We start from the raw sequence: 20497 nt of genomic DNA on the forward strand, positions 1-20497 counted from the left end.
AAGAGAGTGAGAGATGGGGTTAAACAAAATTTATATCTTCCCTACGTCAGCACTTAATATGAGAAGGAAAGTGGGGTGCTGGAAATTGTAGTTCTAGGGTTCAAATTGTAATTACACATAACTGAATCCACAGGAGCTGATAAGCTCCAAATAATCAATAAGAGAAGAAAGTGCAAGACAGTGGGCTTACTCATAGTTAGGGATTAAGGGTCAAGACGTGGACAATGGTCCAGCAAAGAAGATTGAGAAGCAGTAGAGAGACAAGTAGAAGGTGAACTAGGAGAGAACTCTTGTCACAGAAATCCAAAATCTAAAATACTGGGAAGGATCAGGACTGAGAAGAGGTCATTGGATTTGGAGGGGATCTACCTTGGGTTGGAAGTTTCTTTAACTTAATGGGGTTTGACTTTCTTATTACTTGTAGTGAATTGATTAGTGTAGATTTATTATGATTGCCAGGGACTTACATACTCTTCCTTTTAGGCTGTCTCAGTAGGGTCTTAGGATTCTCCAAGATAGTTGTCAGTTGTCTCAGTATAGAGTACACATATGGCAAAATGTAGCCCATCTAGGATTTTTTTTTCCCCAAAAAAGGAGCTTATTCACAGAAGATTGAGAAGCCCACAGTAGATCATCTTTCTATTAAATTGACACATATTTGTGGGGAAAATCTGCATTCTAATGTCTCTGCCTTTTTTTTCAGGTCAGGTACCAGAGGTCTGACTTTTAAGGGGCCTCTCCTTAAAGCAGGACCGATACCACCTGGGGAAATTTCATAGAATTGTAAATTTAGAGTTGGAAGGGACCTTAGAGACTCAGTCCAACACCAACAATTCAGAGGTTAAAGGATCCTAGCTGGAAATTTGTTTTCCCTTTTTTCACAAATAAGAGGGAAAGACAGATAGAGCAGTGTCAACTATTAACCTAAAGAAAGTAAGCTTTGATGACCCCTCCTTATGATAGCAAGGTTATTAAGAACTTACTTTGGGGAAGTGAATGCTCTTTTCTGATTCCCCTTGTCTACTCTGGGGTTTAGAAACGTATTAATGCATTTTCTAAGGGTTATTTTAATTTTTGTTGTATGTTGTTCAGTTGTTTCAACTGTGTCCAACATTGAGGTTTTCTTGACAGAGATACTAGAGTGGCTTGTCATTTCCTTCTCCAGTTCATTTTATAGATGAGGAAACTGAGGCAAACAGGTTTAAGAAAATTGACACAGCTAGTATCTAAGGCCAAATTTGAATTCAGGTCTTCCTGACTCCAAGCCTGATGCTCTCTATCCACTGTGCCACCTATCATGCCCTCTTTATAGCTTGTAAGAATTAAAATTCTGAGACTGGCCTTATATTAATAAAGTTTATTAGAATCACTCAGATAGGTAAAAGATAAGAAATAGATAGAAGGATAAAAGTGAAATGGTCTAATCTAAACTATCCCAGGGTTGATCCCAGGAGTTGGCTCTGGGAAACCAGAGACCGAGAGAGCACACTTTCTCCTTCCAATCTTTTTAACCTCTTCTTTCCCATTCAGAGTCATGTAACCTAGGTTAAGCAACTAAGTGACCAGCATAGGTGACGCAAGGGATGTAGTTCCAGGAACACAGGGATGCAGGCAGCACAACATCCCATGTGTGATCCTAGGAGAGGATTCCCTTCATACAAGCTATATTAAAAAAATAGAATCCTAGAAGTTAAAACTGATTTTATATCCCAAATAAAATAACAGACAAATAGAAATCACTTTATTATATTAAATATAATATATTTTAATTTTATAATATATTTTTATAATATTACACATAACACATTATACTTATATAATATATTTACCATATTTAACATATATCTATAATATATTATATTCATATTTGTAATATTAAATATAATATACTTTATAATATACATTCTATTTATGTGTATAATATTAATTATAATATACTTCTATAATATATATCATATAATATTAAATATAATACATTATACTTCTATAATGAATATTATTTGTAGTGATTGACACATCGAGACTCTTTGTCAGTAATCTTTGAAAACACTCTCGCTCTCAAAGAACTTTCTTTGACATGAATCATGTAACCATGGAAAAATCCTCTAAATTAAATAAATAATTTTTAAAAAAGAGCTTTCTTTGGGGGATATGATATGTTCATAGATAAGTCAATACAGAATATATACAAAATGAATGCAAAGTACTGGGAGTGACTTATCATTTAGGACATGAGAAAAGTCCTCTTGAGGGGGTAGCCTTTGAGCTGATCTGGAAGGGATTTTATAGAAGTGAAGGTGAGGAGGGAGAATATTCCAGCTTGTGCAAAGGTATGATAAGGGATGTGAATAGTAGGCTAATCTGGCTGAAGTGAAGAGTGAGTGAGGAAATATTGTGTAATTTGTCTAGAAAGATGGGGAGAAGCCAGATTTTGAGATGCTTTAAGTGTGAAACAGAGGAATGTCTGTTTTATTCTAAGGGAGATGAGTCTCTGACATCAATTGGGCAGCTCTAAGGGATGCATAGATTTATTTATTTTTATGTATTTTCATAAGTAAAAATAAGGGATAGACTTATTTTTAAATTTTATGTTTAAATTATTTATATATTAAATTATATATTGATCAATTTATATATATATGTATTATATTTTATATATTAATTTATGTATAATTTAATATATAATTTGTATATTTACAAATAATAAGAAAATAAGGGAAGGACAGATGCCATCCCCAAATTTACCAGTGGCATCTTGATTGCCAACAAATATAGCCTTTTCTCAATCTTGTTCTTCCTTAATCTCTCAGCAGCATTCATTGTCAGTCACCTTCTTCTGGATATACTTTCTTCTAAGTTTTTATGATTCTAGTCCTCTTATTTGACTTCATGTCCATAGTCATTGGTTGATGGCTTGGCTTGTTCTTCTGTGTCATACCTATTAAACTTGAGTGCATTTTACTGCTGTGTCTTGGGTACCCTTGACTTTTTGTTCTGCTCTTTCATTAGCTCCCAGAGATTCAGTAATCATCTCTATTCAGAGTATTCCCAGATCTTTGTATCTATTCCTATGTAGCCTTTCTCCTGATCTATAATCATAGTTCTCCAACTGCCTCTGGACACCTCAAACTGGCTGTGCCACAAGCATTTCAAACTTAACTGTACAAAACATATTTCTTTTCAAACCTTCCTTTCTGAACTTTCCTGTTAAGGCAGAGGGCACCACCATCTGCCCATTTACTTTGGCTCATAACTTGGTGTCAGCCCCAAATCCTTGTTGTCACTTGCCATACATATGCCATCCATCACTGAATCTTGACATTTCTACCTTCACAACATCTTTTGTATACATCCCATTCTCCCCCACTCATGCAGGCAGCTACTTTAGTTGAGGCTTTCTATTTTATCTCACAACCTGAAGTCTCTCTCCATTCCAGTTCATCCTCCACTCAAATGCCAAGGTAATCTTTCTTTTTTTTTTTTAAACTTTTATTTTTATTGTCATGCAAAATACACTTCCATATTGGTCATTGTTGTAAGAGCAAAGTCATACATAACCAATATCCCCCCCCCCCAATAAAACCATAAATACACTGATGTGAAAGACGACTCCAAACAGGTTTTTTCTCTGGAAGTGGATAGCCTTCCCTGTCATAAATCTTTCAGGATTGTTCCAGATCAGTGTGTTGCTGAGAGGAGTTTTCACAGCTAATCATCCTCCAGTATTGCTGCTACTGTATACAGTGTTCTTCCAATTCTGCTTGTTTCATTCTGCATCAATTCCGAAAGATCTTTCCAGCCTTTTCTGAAATTATCTTGCTTATTATTTTTTATAGCACAATAGTATTCCATCACCAATGTGTACCACAATTTGCTTAGCCATTCTCCAATTGATAGACATCCCATCAATTTCCAATTCTTTACAACAAAAAGGGCTGCTACAAATATTTTTGTACATGTTAATCCTTTCCACTTTTTTATTATCCCTTTGGGATACAGGCCCACTAGTGGTATTACTGGATCAAAGAGTATATACAGTTTTATAGCCCTTTGTGTATAGTTCCAAATTGCCCTCCAGAATGGTTGGATCAGTCAACGAGATCTTTCTGAAGTACAAGACTGTTACTCTTCTTCCCTCCTCCTCCAAATTAATAAGGTTGAGTAAAACAAAGAGTAGGGCCAACTCTTCCTTCTAGGGGCATTGGAGGAGAGAATGGCAGCAGATGATATTGGGATGAAGTGTGTAATTGAGGAGGAGAGGAAACTCCAGAGGGATATCATTAAATTTTCTAGTTAAGTATATAAACTGAGGTCAATTGAGGAGAGAGTTGGAGTGGTATAAGTAGCCAGAGAAGGGAAGGCTTAGAATAGCTTCCCTGGGAAATGTGAAAGAGTTCACTAGGGAAGAATAGAAGGTTTGTTGGACATAGATGAGGACTCACTGAGAGTGGTTACCCAGAACAAGTAGTGGCTTGCAGAGAAACAAATTTAGGCTTAATGTAAAAGAAAACTTTTTACCAGTGCTATCTAAAAGCGGAATGGGCTCCCTCTGGAGTTAATGGGTTTTTCTGTTTAAAAGTTGATGGGTTTCCTCTGGAGTTAATGAGTTTCTCCCCTTACTGGAAGTCTTCAAGCAAAGGCCAGTTGGTTGTTTTTTGGACTAGATGGCTTCTGAAATCCCTTCCAACTTGGACATTTTGTGATTCTGTGATCTTCCTAAATTCTCTGATTACTTCTAATTGTTGTATGTTTATAATCTTGGAATTAACTTTGACTTGTTATCTCTTATTCTACACAACCAGGCATGATGACCATCATGGTAGGCTTTGAAACTATTATGCTAAATTTATTTTGAATTTGATAAAGCATTTTTTCTCCTGATTATAATTTATAATGTTTGATGTGTAGGTAAAATATAAAAGTGTTAGTACATATTGTTTTCAGGTGAAAGGCTCTAGTCATGACTTTGGTTATGCTTCCTCCTTCTTGTATGTCAGCTATGCTCTTTTCATACACCTTCTATTGGGAAACATGCTTGTTATACAGGATGAATCTCTAGTGAACCATGACCTCCATGGGAGGAGTGATGAGAGCCTGGTGTTGCCTAGAAACAGTTTAGAGGGGACCCTTCCATGGATTCAGTGTTCTGCTTCTGCTGTGGCCTGAAGTTCATAGGAACATAGATTTAAAGGTGGAACTTTGAGGTCATTAAGCCCAATTCCATCATGTTTTATTTTTTCATTATTTATTTAACCCCTTACCTTCCGTCTTGGAGTCATAATGTGTATTGCCTCCAAGGCAGAAGAGTGATAAGAGTAGGCAATGGGGGTAAAGTGACTTGCCCAGGGTCACACAGCTGGGAAGTGTCTGAGGTCAGATTTGAACCTAGGACCTCCCAAATCTAAGCCTGGCTCTCAATCCACTGAGCTACCCAGCTGCCCCCTCCATCATTTTTTAAATAAATATGTGGAGGCTAAGAGAAGTTAGGTGAGTTATTCAGACTCACTCTTCCACTGAGCTGATAATCTGTGGATGGTTATATTTTGCTTCTCTAGGGAATCTGGTAGCATCTGTATCCCCCTGGTGACAATGATCTAGATGATCTAGACTGACCCCCTTCCCTTATTCTCTGTTCAACTCAACTTAAGCTATAAACCTTCCTTTTTGTGTGCTAAAACAGATCAAATAGAAGCCTGTTTCTTTTAGCATTTATTGCCTTGTATTTCTTTTTAAGAACCTCCAAAGCAAATCCAATGGATGGGCTTATATGTTGATACTGGTAATGAGTAAAGACATAAGACCTCATGAAAAGTTGATCAGCAGTGAGCATCTTCTGCCTAGTAAATATGATAGAATATAATTAACACTTTATTCTGCCTCCTGAGCAGGAAGATGAATCCAAGAGATGAAAATAGTTTCACATTGAAAGCATGGCTAAATGGTTTTAGAATTGGTATGTCCTTTCTACTTTATCCTTCAGCAAAGGAGCGAATCAAGAATTATTCTTAGGATCACTTTGGATCTTTTTTCTCCCCCAATTAACAAATGTTTTTCTTCCTGAACCCCGTTTCATTGAGAACCAAAACAAAACTTTTATTTATTTTTTATTTTAAAATTTTATCTTTATTTTATTCCAATAACAAATTCACACACAAGTTTTCAAAGTTATATGATTTGTGTTGTCTCCCTCCCATATTTCCTCCCCTCTCCTGAAATTGACAAGCAATTCTACTGGGTTATACATGTGCCATCACTCCAAACACACTTCCGTATTATTCATTTTTGCAAGAGAATAATCCTATAAAGCCAAAACCCCAAATCATACACCTAAATAAACAAGGGATAAATCATATGTTATCATCTGCATTTATACTCTAATAGTTTTTTCTCCAGAAATGAACAGCAACTCTTTTTCAGAAGTCCTTCAGAATTGTCCTAGATCATTGCATTGCTGCAAAAAAAAACTTTAAAAAAAACAAATATGTTTAGTTAATTTTAAAAATTCCCATTTTGACCACGTCTAAAAATGTATTCTCATTCTGTACATTTTATTATTATTTAAGCTTTTTTCCCCAAACAACAAAAATTCATTCTTTCTTCCTCCTACTTCTCTACTCCCTGAACTGAGGGGGGAAAATTTTGGTACAAACGTTTTTTTAAACAAAAGTTTAAGCAAAACAAATTCCACAAATTTCTTGTGTCCAAAAAAGTGTCTCAGTCTGTACTCTGTTGCCTCTCTATTAGGAGTTAGGCAGCATATTTCATGATGAGGCCTCTAGAATTATGGCTAGTCATTTCAATTGATCAGAATTCTAAGTCTTTGAGAGTTGTTTTTCTTTATAATGTTATTATATACATTGTTTTCCTGGTTCTACTCATCTCATTGTGTATCAATTCATGCAAGTCTTCCCAGATTTCTCAGAAACCTTCATACTCATCATTTCTTGTAGTATACAAGTCTCTCACCTTTATATGCTTTAGCTACTTAGGCTTGTTCACGGGCACTCTTTAGTTTCCAGTTTTTGCTACCCTAGAGAGAGCTACTGTAAACATTTTTCTTTTTCCTTAAGACTTTTGTTTAGGACTAATTTTTCTCTTAATTTCCCTTCTCTTCCCCACTCCTCCCTTTTCCCCTTTTCCTTCTGCTTCCTTCTGAAAGAAATGTCTTTCTATACCCAACTCAGTCAATTCAGATGAAATTGAATTTCAGCTGTCAACCAGTCTCCCCACCCCTTTCTTCTTGATTGTATATACTATTCCTTGTACATCCACATTATAAGAGAATTTCCCTCATTCTCTCTCTTCAGTCTTTCCTCCCCTCCTCTTCCCCGCGCCTCTATTTTATTCCTTTTCTCTTCTCTTTCCATTCTTCTTTTAGAATCATCAAAATGTAACAGGAGCACTCTTAGGACTTCTGTCTAATTGAACTCCCTTTATGACCCCTGATGATAATCAGTATTTCTGAGGCACACATATATATCATTCCCCTATATTATGAATAAACAGTTCTTTCTCAGTCCTTTATCATTACTGGTTTATGTTTACCTTTTTGTTTCTTTCAAATTTTGTGTTTGTATTTTGAACTTTCTATGCATCTTTGTTCTTTTCATCAGGAATTCTTGGTAGTGATCCATTTCATTTAAGATCCATTTTTTTCTCTCCTATTGGATTATTCTCAGTTTTGCTGGGTAGCTCATCTTTGGTCTTGAGCCTGCAGGCTCTAGACTGGGCTGAGTCTGGAACTGAGATTTTGCTCCATGCTTAGAGTCAGAGCTGCTTGCTTCTAGCTCAGTACTAAACCTAGGGTTTGTGACCAGTCCAGTGACTAGCCACTGCTAGGCATAAGTTCCCTCCTTAGTCCACTTGGAACTCAGACCTGGAGTAAGTGGAAGATCTTCCAGCTAGCATATACAGAATTTTGCTGTGCATAATAAGGTTGGGACCTCTGGCCTGGAAAATGTCTCACTTTTTTTTTTTTTCCCCATGGATTTCTCAATCAGGACTCAGTCTGATATTTTTTCTCATAATCTTTGTGGAAGGGTTTTGGTAAATAGCTAGACTATCATTCTGTTTACTCTCCCATCAACTCAGCTCTATCTCCTCTAGTCATTTTCTTAACATAATTCCAAGTTGCCCTCCAGAATGGTTGGATGACTTCATATCTCTACCAACAGTTCAGAGGCTTAGAGGCTAGAAGGAAAATTACAACTCATGTAATCTAACATTCTTTTTTTATAGATGAGGAAATTAAGGCCTAGAGAAATTAAGTGAGCTGGCTCAGGTCTCAAAGATAATAAGTGGAAGAGCCAGCATTTTTACTCAGGAGTTCTGAACTCCAAAAACAACATTCTATCCTGCCTGTCTTTTGCCTAGCTGCTCAAGCCGATTACCTAATCTTTTTTTAGTTGACTGAGTAACAGTATCTCATCAAATAATTTTTTTTAAAGGTTTTTAAAAAACCCTTTCTTTTTCTAAGTATCAGCTCCAAGGCAGAAGAATGGTCAGTGCTAGGCAATGGGGGTTGAGGGACTTGTCCAGGGTCACACAGCTAGAAAGTGTCTGAAGCCAGATTTGAACTTATGACGTCCTATCTCCAGGCCTGGCTCTCTATCCACTAAGCCCACCTGACTGTCCCAAGTAATTCTTTTTAAAAGACAAAATTTTTATCTTTATTTTGAATATAAAGCTTCAGGGAAAAACAATGTAGATTGCTAATGTCAGTCTCTTTCTGTATTTCTCTACAGTGGAATGAAACAATTGAGCTTTTTCGTGGTAACATGCCATTACGGAAACACAGAAGTCATTTCAAAAGTTATGAACGTTGTTTCACAGCCTCGGAAGCTGTAGATTGGTTACATATCCTGCTCAGGAACAGCCAGAACTTCGGCCCAGAAGTGACTCGCAAGCAGACCGTACAGTTGCTCAAAAAGTTCCTGAAGAATCATGTTATTGAGGACATCAAGGGAAGATGGGGTCAGGAAGACTTTGAAGACAACCGACATCTCTACAGGTACCTCATCTCCTTTCGAGCCCACTCCCCCCCCCCTTTTTAAAATTTAGAATATTTTTCCATGGTTACATGATTCATGCCTCCCCATCCCCACCACCAGAAGCTGATAAACAGTTCCACTGGATTATACATGTATCATTGTTCAAAACTTATTTCCATGTTATTTATATTTGTAGGAGAGTGATCTTTTAACATCAAAATCCTAATCATATCCCCATTGAACCATGTGATTGATCATATGTTTTTCTTCTGTGTTTCTGTTCCCACAGTTCTTTCTCATAAATTTCTCTGGATTGCTTTAGGTGATTGCATTGCTGCTAGTAGAGAAGTCTGTTACATTTGATTGTGCCATAATGTATCAGTCTTTGTGTACAGTGTTCTCCTGGTTCTGCTCCTTTCACTCTGCATCAATTCCTGGAGGTCATTCCAGTTCACATGGAATTCCTCCAGTTCATTATTCCTTTCAGCACAATAATATTCCATCACTATAAGATACCACAATTTATTCAGCCATTCCCCAATCAATGGATACCCCCTCATTTTCCAATTTTTTTGCCACAAAGAGCACAGCTATAAATATTTTTGTACAAGTATTTTTCCTTATTATCTCTTTGGGGTACAAATGCAACAGTGGTATGGCTGGATCAAAGGGCAGGCTGTCTTTTAAAACCCTTTGAGTATAGTTCCAAATTGCCCTCCAAAATGGTTGTACCTATTCACAACTCCACCAGAAATGTTTATGTCCCAATTTTACCACATCCTCTCCAACATTTGTCACTTCCCTTTGCTGTCATATTGGCCAATCTGCTGGTTGTGAGGTAGTACCTCAGAGTTGTTTTAATTTGCATTTCTCTAATCCGGAGAAATCCCAGGACAGATTTATTTTTTCATATGCTTATTGATAGTTTTGATTTCTTCATGTGAAAACTGCCTATTCATGTCCCTTGCCCATTTGTCATTTGGGGAAATGGCTTGGTTTTTTGTAAATTTGACTTTGTTCCTTATATGTTTGGGAAATTCAACCTTTGTCAGAGAGTTTTGTTATAAAAATATTCTCCCAGTTTGTTGCTTTCCTTTTAATTTTGGTTGCATTGGTTTTGTTTGTACAAAAACTTTTTGATATAATCAAAGTCATTCATTTTACATTTTGCAATGTTTTCTGTCTCTTGCATGGTCATAAATTCCTTCCTTTCCCACAGATCTGACAAGTATACTATCTTATGTTCACCTAATTTATTTGATTTCACTCTTTATATTTAAATAATTTATATTTAAGTCATAAATTAAGAATTTATCTTGGTATAGGGTGTAAGATGTTGATCTAAACCTAATTTTTCCCATACTGTTTTCCAATTTTCCCAGTAGTTTTTGTCAAATAGTGAGTTCTTGTCCCAAAAGCTGGGGTCTTTGGGTTTATCGAACACTAGCTTGCTAAGGTAATTTATTCTTAGTCGATTCCATTGATGCACCCTTCTTTCTTTTAGCCAGTACCATATTGTTTTGATGACCACTGCTTTATAGTACAGTTTAAGATTTGGTATTGCTAGGCCCCCCCCCTTCTTTACATTTTTTTTTCATTATTTTCCTTAATATTCTTGATCTGTTGTTCTTCTAGATGAACTTTATTATAATTTTTTCTAATTCCATAAAAAAGCTTTTTGGTAGTTTGATAGGTATGGCACTGAATAAGTAGATTAGTTTGGGTAGGATTGTCATTTTTATTATATTAGCTCATCCTACCTAGGAGCAATTAATGCTTTTCCAATTGTTTAGATGTAATTTTAATTGTGTGAAAAGTGTTTTGTAGTTGTGTTCATATAATTCCTGTGTTTGCAGATAGATTCCTAAGTATTTTATATTTTCTAGAGTAGTGGTGGGCAAACTTTTTAAAAAGGGGGCCAAAGGAAAGGAAATGCTCGTCAGTCTGTTTCTAAGGCAACTCTTAAGGAAACTCGAAGTTTCATTGTATTGTATCCTACTCATTATATTCGTCAGATTAGGAATAATGTCGTGTGGCCTGATAGAACATTTCAGGGGGCCGTATCTGCCCCTCGGGCCATAGTTTGCCCATCACTGTTCTAGAGTGATTTAAAATGCAGTTTCTCTTTCTCACTCCTGCTTCTGAGTTTTGTTGGAAATATATAGAAATGCTGATTGTTTATGTGGGTTTATTTTGTACCCTGCAACTTTGCAAAAGTTGTTAATTATTTCCACTAGTTTTTTCGTTGATTTTCTGGGGTTCTTTATACCATCATATCATTTGCAAAGAGTGATAGTTTAGTTTCTTTATTGCCGTCTTTAATTCCTTTTTTTTTCTTCTCTAATTGCTATTGCTAGCATTATTAAATAATAGAAGTGATAATGAGCATCCTTGCTTCACTCCTTATTGGGAAGGCTTCTAACTTGTCCCCATTACATATGATATTTGCTCATGTTTTTAAATATATATTGTTTATTATTTTCAGGAATAGCCTTTCTATTCCTAAACTTTCTAGTGTTTTCAATAGGAATGGGTGTTGTATTTTATCAAAAGCTTTTTCTGCATCTATTGAGATAATCATGTGATTTCTGTTAGTTTGAGTATTGATATGGTCAATAATGTGGATGGTTTTCCTAATACTAAATCATCCTTGCTTTCCTGGTATAAATTCCATCTCATCATAGTGAATAATCATTATGATCACTTTCTGGAGTCTTTTTGCTAATATTCTATTTAAGATTTTTGCTTCTTTTTTCATTAAGGAGATTGGTCTGTAGTTTTCTTTCTCTGTTTTTGGTCTGCCAGCCTTTGGAATCAATACCATATTTGTGTCATAAAAGGAACTTGGTAAAACTCCTTCTTTGCTTATTTTGTCAAATAGTTTGTATAGTATTGGGATTAGTTGTTCTTTAAATATTTGATAGAATTAACTTTTGAATCCATCTGTCCCTGGGGATTTTTTCTTAGGAAGTTCCTTGATGGCTTGTTCAATTTCTTTTTTCTGAGATGGGATTATTTAAGTATTCTATTTCCTCTTTTGTTAAACTAGGCAATTTATATTTTTGTAAATATTCACAAATTTCACTTAGATTGTCACATTTATTGACATATAATTGGGCAAAATAGTTCTTAATAATTACCTTAATTTCCTCTTCATTAGAAATGAGATCACCCTTTTCATCTTTTATAGTGTTAATTTGATTCTCTTCTTTTTAAAATTTGATTAACTAGTACTTTATTTGTTTTTATCAAAGTACCAGCTCTTAGTCTTATTTATTAGTTCAATAGTTCTTTTACTTTCAATTTGATTAATTTCTTCTTTAATTTTTAGGATTTCCAATTTAGTTTTTATCTGGGGATTTTTAATTTGTTCTTTTTCTAATTTTTTAAGTTGCAAGTCCAATTCATTGATCTCCCTCTAGATTTTGTTGATATAGGCACTCAGAGATATAAAATTTCTCCTGAGTACTGCTTTGGCTGTATCCCATAGGTTTTGATATGATGTCTCCTCATTGCCACTCTCTTTAATGAAGTCTGTAATTGTTTCTATGATTTCTTCTTTGACTCACCAGTTTTGAAGAATTAGATTATTTAGTTTTCAATTAATTTTAAATTTGCCTTTCTGTGGACCCTTGTTAATTATAATTTTTCCTGCATTATGATCTGAAAAAAAGTAACATTTATTATTTCTGCTTTTCTGCATTCATTTGCAATATTTCTATGCCCTAATATGTGGTTGATCTTTGCATATGTACCATGTAGTGCTGAGAAGAAGATATATTCCTTTTTAATCCTGTTCAGTTTTCTCTAAATATCTATTAACTCTGATTTTTCTAGCATTTCATTTACTTCCATTAATTCTTTCTTATTTATTTTTTGGATCAATTTATCTAGTTCTGAAAGGGGAAGGTTGAGTTCCCCTACTAGTATGGTCTTACTTTCTATTCCATTCTTAAACTCCTTTTTAAATTTTTCCTTTTGAAATCTAGATGCTATACCATTTGGTGCATAAATGTTTAATAATGATATTACTTCATTATTCATAGTACTTTTTAGCAAAATGTACTTTCCTTCCTTATCTCTCTCTCTCTCTTTTAAACCCTTACCTTCTGTCTTTTTTATATTGCTAGGCAATGGAGGTTAAGTGACTTCCCCAGGGTCACATAGCTAGGAAGTGTCTGAGGCCAGATTTGAACCTAGGACCTCCCATTTCAAGGCCCGTTTCTCAATCCACTGAGCCAACCTGATGTTCCCATTTCCTTATCTCTTTTAATCAGATCAATTTCTACTTTGGCTTTGTCTGGTATCATGATTGCTACTCTTGCTTTTTTTTTTTTTTTTTTTTTACTTTAGATGATGCATAATAAATTCTGCTAAAGCCTTTTACCTTGAATCTGTGTGTCACCCTGCCTCAAATGTGTTTATTGTAAACAATGTATAGTAGGATTCTGATTTTAATCTACTATGCTATCTTCTGTTTAATGGGTGAATTCATCCCATTCACATTTAGCATTATGATTACTGTGTGTTGCCCTCCATAGTATTATCCCCTTTAGATCCTGCTTTATTCCCTTTCACTCTGTTCTTCCTCACCAGTATTTTGCTTTTTGCCTCCTCCTCCGCCCCTTCCCCCCCAGTTCTCTCTCTCTTCAATTCCTCCCCTCCCCCTTGCTTCCTGTGTCTTGTTCCCCTTCTACTTCTATGCAGGGTTATAGAATTCTATACCGTATACTAATTTTTCCCTCTCTGAGCCAGTTACAATGATAGTAAAGTTTAAGCATTGCCCGTTACTACCCTTATCCTCCCCTCTCTGTATTGATTTTTCTCATCTCTTTATGTTATATAAATTATCCCATTACATCTCTCCCTTCCCTTTTCTTTCAGTGCAATCCTCTCAGCCTTTTATTGATTTTTACATGTCATATACATACATATTATATAATACTTACATGTCATCACATTTACATATATATCATATCATCATATATCGTCACATACATCATGTTATCATAATCAGTTTTACTTTTCCACCCTCTTTCTGAGTAAATTCCTTCTATCTTCCTTACTATTAAGAGTAATTTTTGAGAATTACAAAAATCCTCTTTCCATGAAGACATATAACCATTTTTACCTTAATGAGCCCCTTAAAATTTCTCTTTCTTATTTACCTTTTTGAGCTTCTCTTGTGTCTCCTATTTGGCCTTCAATTTTTTGCTTAAATCTGGCTTATTCCTCAAATGCTATGTGAAAGGGAATTCTTGGTTCTCTGTGAATTCACACCTTACTCGATGCTAGGTGAGAACAAGCTAGAAATTTAAGAGTTCACACACTCAGAGAGGTGTGGTTCCAAAGGTGAGAACTCAGACAATTTGGAAACTGTGATTGGCCCCCATGAAAAGGGGCAGGGACAGGAAACCATCATAAAAGCCATGAAAATCCCTGAGGAGAGAGGCTGGTGAAAGGTGTCTGGTGAAGGTGGCTAGTAGAGAGTGAACTCCAAGAAGGGAGTCACTCCAAGAAGGAAGTCAGCTTCAAGAAGAAGACTGGCTCAGAGAAGAAAGTAGGCCTCAGGAGTCACCTTCAGTTCTAGTCATTGTCTTGGGTGAGTGGATAGTTGGTTTCCCTTCCTGTCTTCTGAAAGTAGTTTAATTTCGATTGAAGATTAACAAGTCCTGGCTGAGCCAAGCACTGGAACAATATTTAGTTAGATAAGCTAATGTCTTTTTTACCCTTTTGTATTTCTCTACTTTATAAATAAAAGATTTATGATTTTCATATATTTAGCTAACCCATTAATTTTAACTCTTACAGCTAGGAAATCTATCTTATTGAATGACCATTTTTTCCCCTGAAAGTATATACTCAGTTTTGCTGGATAGGTGACTCTGGGTTATAAACCCAAGTCTTTTGCTGTCCTGAATATCATATTCCTTGCCTTTTGATCTGTTGTGAGGAAGATTAGTTATTAATTAAGTATTAAGGTTAACCTAGCAGGAAGGTGGGAGCATTCTATGATGGAATGAAAGAGGAGGAAGTAGTGCCTTGTGCCCTGAGAAAGAGACTCCATTAGTGGTGGGCAAACTGTTGCCAGCCCAGGGAGTTCTCAGTCCCTGCTTCTTGATTTCCTTGGGATCCTGAGTGAAGGTGGATTTCCAGCAAGAGGAGAAGACCTACAGAGCAGAACCAAGCAGAGGAGGAGTTTGAGACCTGGTGGACAGCACCTCAAATTCACTCACTCTACTTGGTATCTTGGACCACCTAGGATTTTGGCATCCTGTGAACCTCTTTGGAAAACTGTGAGAACCCTCAAAGCCACCCCTCTGATCCATAGCTGTGATGTTCAAGTTTGGCTGGTACTAGGCTTGAATCAGCTTCCCAGAGACTGCACTGCTCCTTGGGCCCTGCCTGCTTATATCACTAGATTAGAGTAGGAAAATCCTCCCTTTGCCCCTGTGGGTTTGTCTTTTAGGGTTTAATTATAGAAATCCCTTTCCCACCTCTATTTTAGCTTAATATAATTAAACTTGTTAAAACCTTTACCTGCCTGTTGGTGTTCAAAGTCTCTGGCCCAGTGGTGGCAGTTGGTCAACAGTCTCTTTGTCAGTTAGGAGCAGCTTAGCTGTTCTGATTTCCCTGTCCTGGTCCTGTCTCTCCTAAACCCCATTGTGTGTACCCACAATCATTTAGATTTATTATAACATCCCTGGTGTCTCCATTATTTATTATCTTTTCTACAGATCCTTTAATGTAGAAGCTGCTAGATCCTGTGTGATCCTGATTTTAGTTCCATGGTATTTGAATGGTTCTTTCTGGCTGCTTAAAGTATTTTTTTCCTTTGCTTGGTGGCTCTTGAATTTAGATATTATATCCCTGGAAGTTGTCAATTGAAGATTTCTTTCTGGAGGCGATCTGTGAATTCTTTCAATTTCAATTTTGTTTTCTTGTTTGAGGATTTCTGGGCAGTTATCTTTGATAATTTCTTATAATGTGATATCCAAGGTTTATTCTTAATCATGGCTTTCAGGTAGTCCAATAATTCTCAAATTGTCTCTCCTAGATCTATTTTCTAGGTCAGTTTGTTTTTTCAATAAGATATTTTATGATTTCCTTTGTTTTTTCATTCCTTTGATTCTGCTTTATTATTTCTTGATTTCTCATGAAATCATTAGTTTCTTGATCGTCAATTCTGATTTTTAAGGCCTGGTTTTCCTCTCTCAGTTTTTGGTTCTCTTTTTTCAGTTGACCCATTTCTTCTTGCATCACTTTCATTTCTTCTTGCATTACTTTCCTTTCTTCTTGCCTCACTTTCATTTTTCTTCCCCACTTTTCCTCTACCTCTCTTAATTGATTTTTGAAGTCTTTCTTTTTTGAGCTCTTCCAGACTCTGTGTCCAATCTATATTTTTCTTTTGTATTTTTTCATGTTTCCTTAGCTTTCACTGCCCCCTTCTGTGTCTGTCTTCATAAAAATTTTTTAGAGTTAGGTGCTTTTTTTAATTGTTTGCTCATTTTTCTGATCTAATTATAGGTAGGCTCTGTTTTCTGGGAAGTTGGGATATTCATGTAAACTTCAGTCTACCCTTGATGACTTTTTCAGCTTAATTTCTGGGTTGTTACTAGTTTACCAGATAGTGTGAGGCCTGAGAGCTCTGAGAGTCCCCTCCCCCTGCTGATTCAATTGACTCCCTTGAGAAGCTGATGAAGTAAAGACTTTCCTCAGGCTTGGGTGTAAGCTTTTGATCAGGTCTTGATTTTGAACTTGATCAGGTCAGGGGTTGATCAAATTCTAGCCCCAGGCTTAGGATCAGGTTTTTGATCTCAAGGTATTCTTGATTCAATCAACCACAGCCCTGTCCTAGAGCTCCACCCTTAGTTTTGGGTAAAAATATCCTGGGGTGGGGAGGGCGAGGGTTCCTCCTGAGAAATGTGTCCTCACCCCAAAGAGTAGATTATATCTTCATCCTAAACCCAGACTGGGATTTCTGGCTTCTTTCTGGGCCCACAAGTATCAGCTCCAAATGCCCTGGACTGAGATTCCTGACTTCTCCACAGGTTTGACATTTCAAGGGGTGTGGATTGGTTTGGGCTACTATTTGCCCCAGCAGGATCTGAGGGTCTGACTTAGTTTGGGATTAAGTTTGAAGCCTGTGAGAACAGATTTGGGCAGGGGGTGTGGTGGTGGTGGGGGCATGGTGTGGGGGGTGGAGTTGTGGTTTGCTCTTCACTCCCTGCTATGCATCCTGATAGCTCTGCTTCCCTCTCACCTCAGTTCCCCAGATCGTCTCTGCCTACCTTTTGGGTTTTTCTTTTCTTGAAAGTTATTTTACTCTGTCTCCTTATTGGTTCTTTCACTCCTGTATTTGTTTTATGATGATATTTTAATCTTTGTCAGAGAGGATTTTCATGGTTCAAAGGCACTGCTACTCTAGTTACTCCTCCATCTTGGCTCTCAAGCCCACTTTGGTGTCCTTCCATCCCACCCTTGGTGGGTAATGGGGAAGTTGTAGACATTTGGTGATAGGAATGAATCATTCCTTCCTTCCATAAGAATTTTATTATGTGCCAGGAATTATAATAAACATTGAGAATACACAAGCAAAAATGAAGCAGTCCTTGCTCTTGAGAAGTTTATACTGTGCAATAATTTCTGAAATAAAAATATTGATCTATTCTTTGCCTACTCTTTTCTTTGAAGGCATGGCTTTATTTGAAGCTGGGAAGAATTCCAGGTGCATTGCAATGCCAATTCTACTGTGGTCCTCTTGGCCCCCCCTCCCTCACCCCCCCCAGAATTGAATTTTATTTAAAACCTTTACCTTCTGTCTTAGAATCAATACTGTATATTGGTTCCAAGGCAGAAGAGCAGTAAGGGTTAGGCAGTGGGGGTTAAGTGACTTGTCCAGGGTTACACAGCTAGGAAGTGTCTGAGGTCAGATTTGAATCCAGGACATCCTGTCTCTAGGCCTGGCTCTCAATCAACTGAATCACCCAGCTGCCCTCTTGTATTGCATTCTTTAAAAAAACTATTATTTTCTTTTTTACATAAATTTAATGAATAAACACACACTTGGCTTATACAAAGAGCAACACGAGATTTTATTAGAAACTGAACTGCTGTTACATATAGTTAGCTTTTAAAGAAATATATATGTTTATGTATATATAGATATATATATCTATTATAGATATATAAATTTATGCAAATGTATATAACTTATGTGTGTGTATAAATATATATATGCATATACATTTTATAATATTTACTATATGTCAGGCACTGGGCTAAACATTTTAAAATTATCTCATTTGAACCTCACAATAATCCTGATAGGCAAGTGCTATTATTATCCCTATTGTATAGTGATAAAACTGAGGCAAACAAGATTAAATAACTTGCCCAGAATCCCACAGCTAATAAGAGTCTGAGGGCTTCAAGCCTAATATTCTATCCACTGTATCAGATATATTACATTTAATTACATTTTCTTTCTTATATGTATGTACTTAACCATCAAACTTTGCACATACAAAAAAATAAGAAACAAGAGGATTTTATTAGAAATTGTGAATTGCTTTTAGGAATTTAATTAGGAATTGCTGTTTGAAAAAAAACATGTAATTTCATTTGTTACATATAACATAAGTTTTGAAACTGCTTTGGGTTCCCTTCACTTAAAAAAATACCTTTTTGCTTATCTATCACTATCTGCTGCAACCTTATGCTCCACTTCTCAGGAGTTCTCCTTTGTAAGAAACATATGTAGTTCAGCAAAAGAAATCAAAGTATTGGCCATGTCTGAAGGACCTGTCTCTTGCATCTCTGGTCTTTCACCTCTGATAAGATGAGGAAGGCATCATTCTTCAGAAGTCACTATTGTTTACTAATCAGAATTTTAAACTCTTTCATTTATTTTCCTTCTTATCATGATTGCTTTCATTGTGTAATTGTTGTGGTCCTCCTAATTTCTCTCTGTTTAAGTCTGAACAAGTTTCCTCTTGTTTCTCTGGATCCCTCATATTTGTCATATATTACAGGAAAGTACATTCCATTATCTTATGATGATAAATAGAAAATTGGAAGAGACCCTCGAGGTCATCCATTAGAATCCACTGCCCTCATTTTACACGTGAAAAAACTGAGAAGGCTCTACAGCCTTGTGACTTGACCAAAGTCACATAGGCAGTAGATCTAGGATTTGAATAGGTGACATCTGACATGAAATCCAGCTTTCTTTTACTGTACCATTTGAGTCGTATTTATGTACTCTTGATTTGGTCAGCTGTTCCCTAATCAGTAGGTACCTATTTTGTTTCCAGGTCTTTGCTATTACAAAAAGGACTGATATTTTAAAAAATATCTAAATTTAAAATATTTTTAAAATATTTTAAAAATAACTATATATAATATAATACACAATTATGTATTTTATATAAAATATATAAGTATAGTACACAATTACATATATAAACACATATATTATAATTATATATTATATTTATATATTATATAACTATATATTATATTTACACATGTAATTTAATTATATTGTATATTTATTTAATATATAAATATATGTTTAAAATTTATATTATCAATTAATATTTAATAGTAGTATATTTCATTAAATTATTATAAAATAAATTAATATTCAATAATTAATATTTACATATAAAACATATTTAAAATGTACCATATATACATATACATATGTATATATATATATATATATATATATACACACACACATGTATGGGTTAGCAGGTGCTTGCTTTTATCTGTAGTTTCAGCCATCCCCTTTGGGCTCAGGGCTCTACTGTACCATGTAGGGCTGGGCTGGGACCAGATTGTAGANTATATATATATATATATATATATACACACACATGTATGGGTTAGCAGGTGCTTGCTTTTATCTGTAGTTTCAGCCATCCCCTTTGGGCTCAGGGCTCTACTGTACCATGTAGGGCTGGGCTGGGACCAGATTGTAGAGGCTTGCAAGATCTGATTGTTAAATTTTCATTGTAAGCATTCACACCTCAGAAATTGGCAAATGCTGGCCATTTTTGGAGAACTAGCTCTTCCTATCCTCTGACTACTTATCTGCAGAAAAATTGGCCAGATATTTTAAAATATTTATAACAATTTTTTATGTAGCTTTTTAGACTTTTATTAGACAAATTTGCCATGAAGATTTTTTCCCTAACTGTTTCCCTTCTAATAGTAATTGCATTTGTTTTCTTCTGCAAAAACTCTTCAATTTTATGTAATCAAAATTGGCCATCTTATTTTTCATTATTATTTGTGTACCCTGTTTAAGTAAAAATTAGGTAATTTAGGTAAACCAGAGTTGTGCAATATACCTCTCTTCCTTTCCAAATTTTTTTTAAACCCTTACCTTCCATCTTAGAATTAATAGTGTGTATTGGTTCCAAGGCAGAAGAATGGTAATACCTTTGCAAAATTGTGAAAATAGTGACATGACCTTTTTTTTTTTAACATTTAGACCA

The 20497-nt window shown here is 35.7% G+C and overlaps 1 protein-coding gene across 1 annotated transcript in view; it reads left to right on the top strand.

Annotated features, from left to right (window-relative positions):
* Positions 1 to 20497, top strand: part of DEPDC1B (DEP domain containing 1B) — a 139699-nt gene that overhangs the window by 32394 nt on the left and 86808 nt on the right. Inside the window, 2 exon segments of the mRNA XM_044681023.1 lie at positions 8745 to 9013; positions 9015 to 9029. Of these exon segments, the coding sequence (XP_044536958.1) occupies positions 8745 to 9013; positions 9015 to 9029 (284 nt within the window).

This window comes from Gracilinanus agilis, chromosome 1 (genome assembly GCF_016433145.1).
Source record: "Gracilinanus agilis isolate LMUSP501 chromosome 1, AgileGrace, whole genome shotgun sequence".
NCBI lineage: Eukaryota > Metazoa > Chordata > Mammalia > Didelphimorphia > Didelphidae > Gracilinanus > Gracilinanus agilis.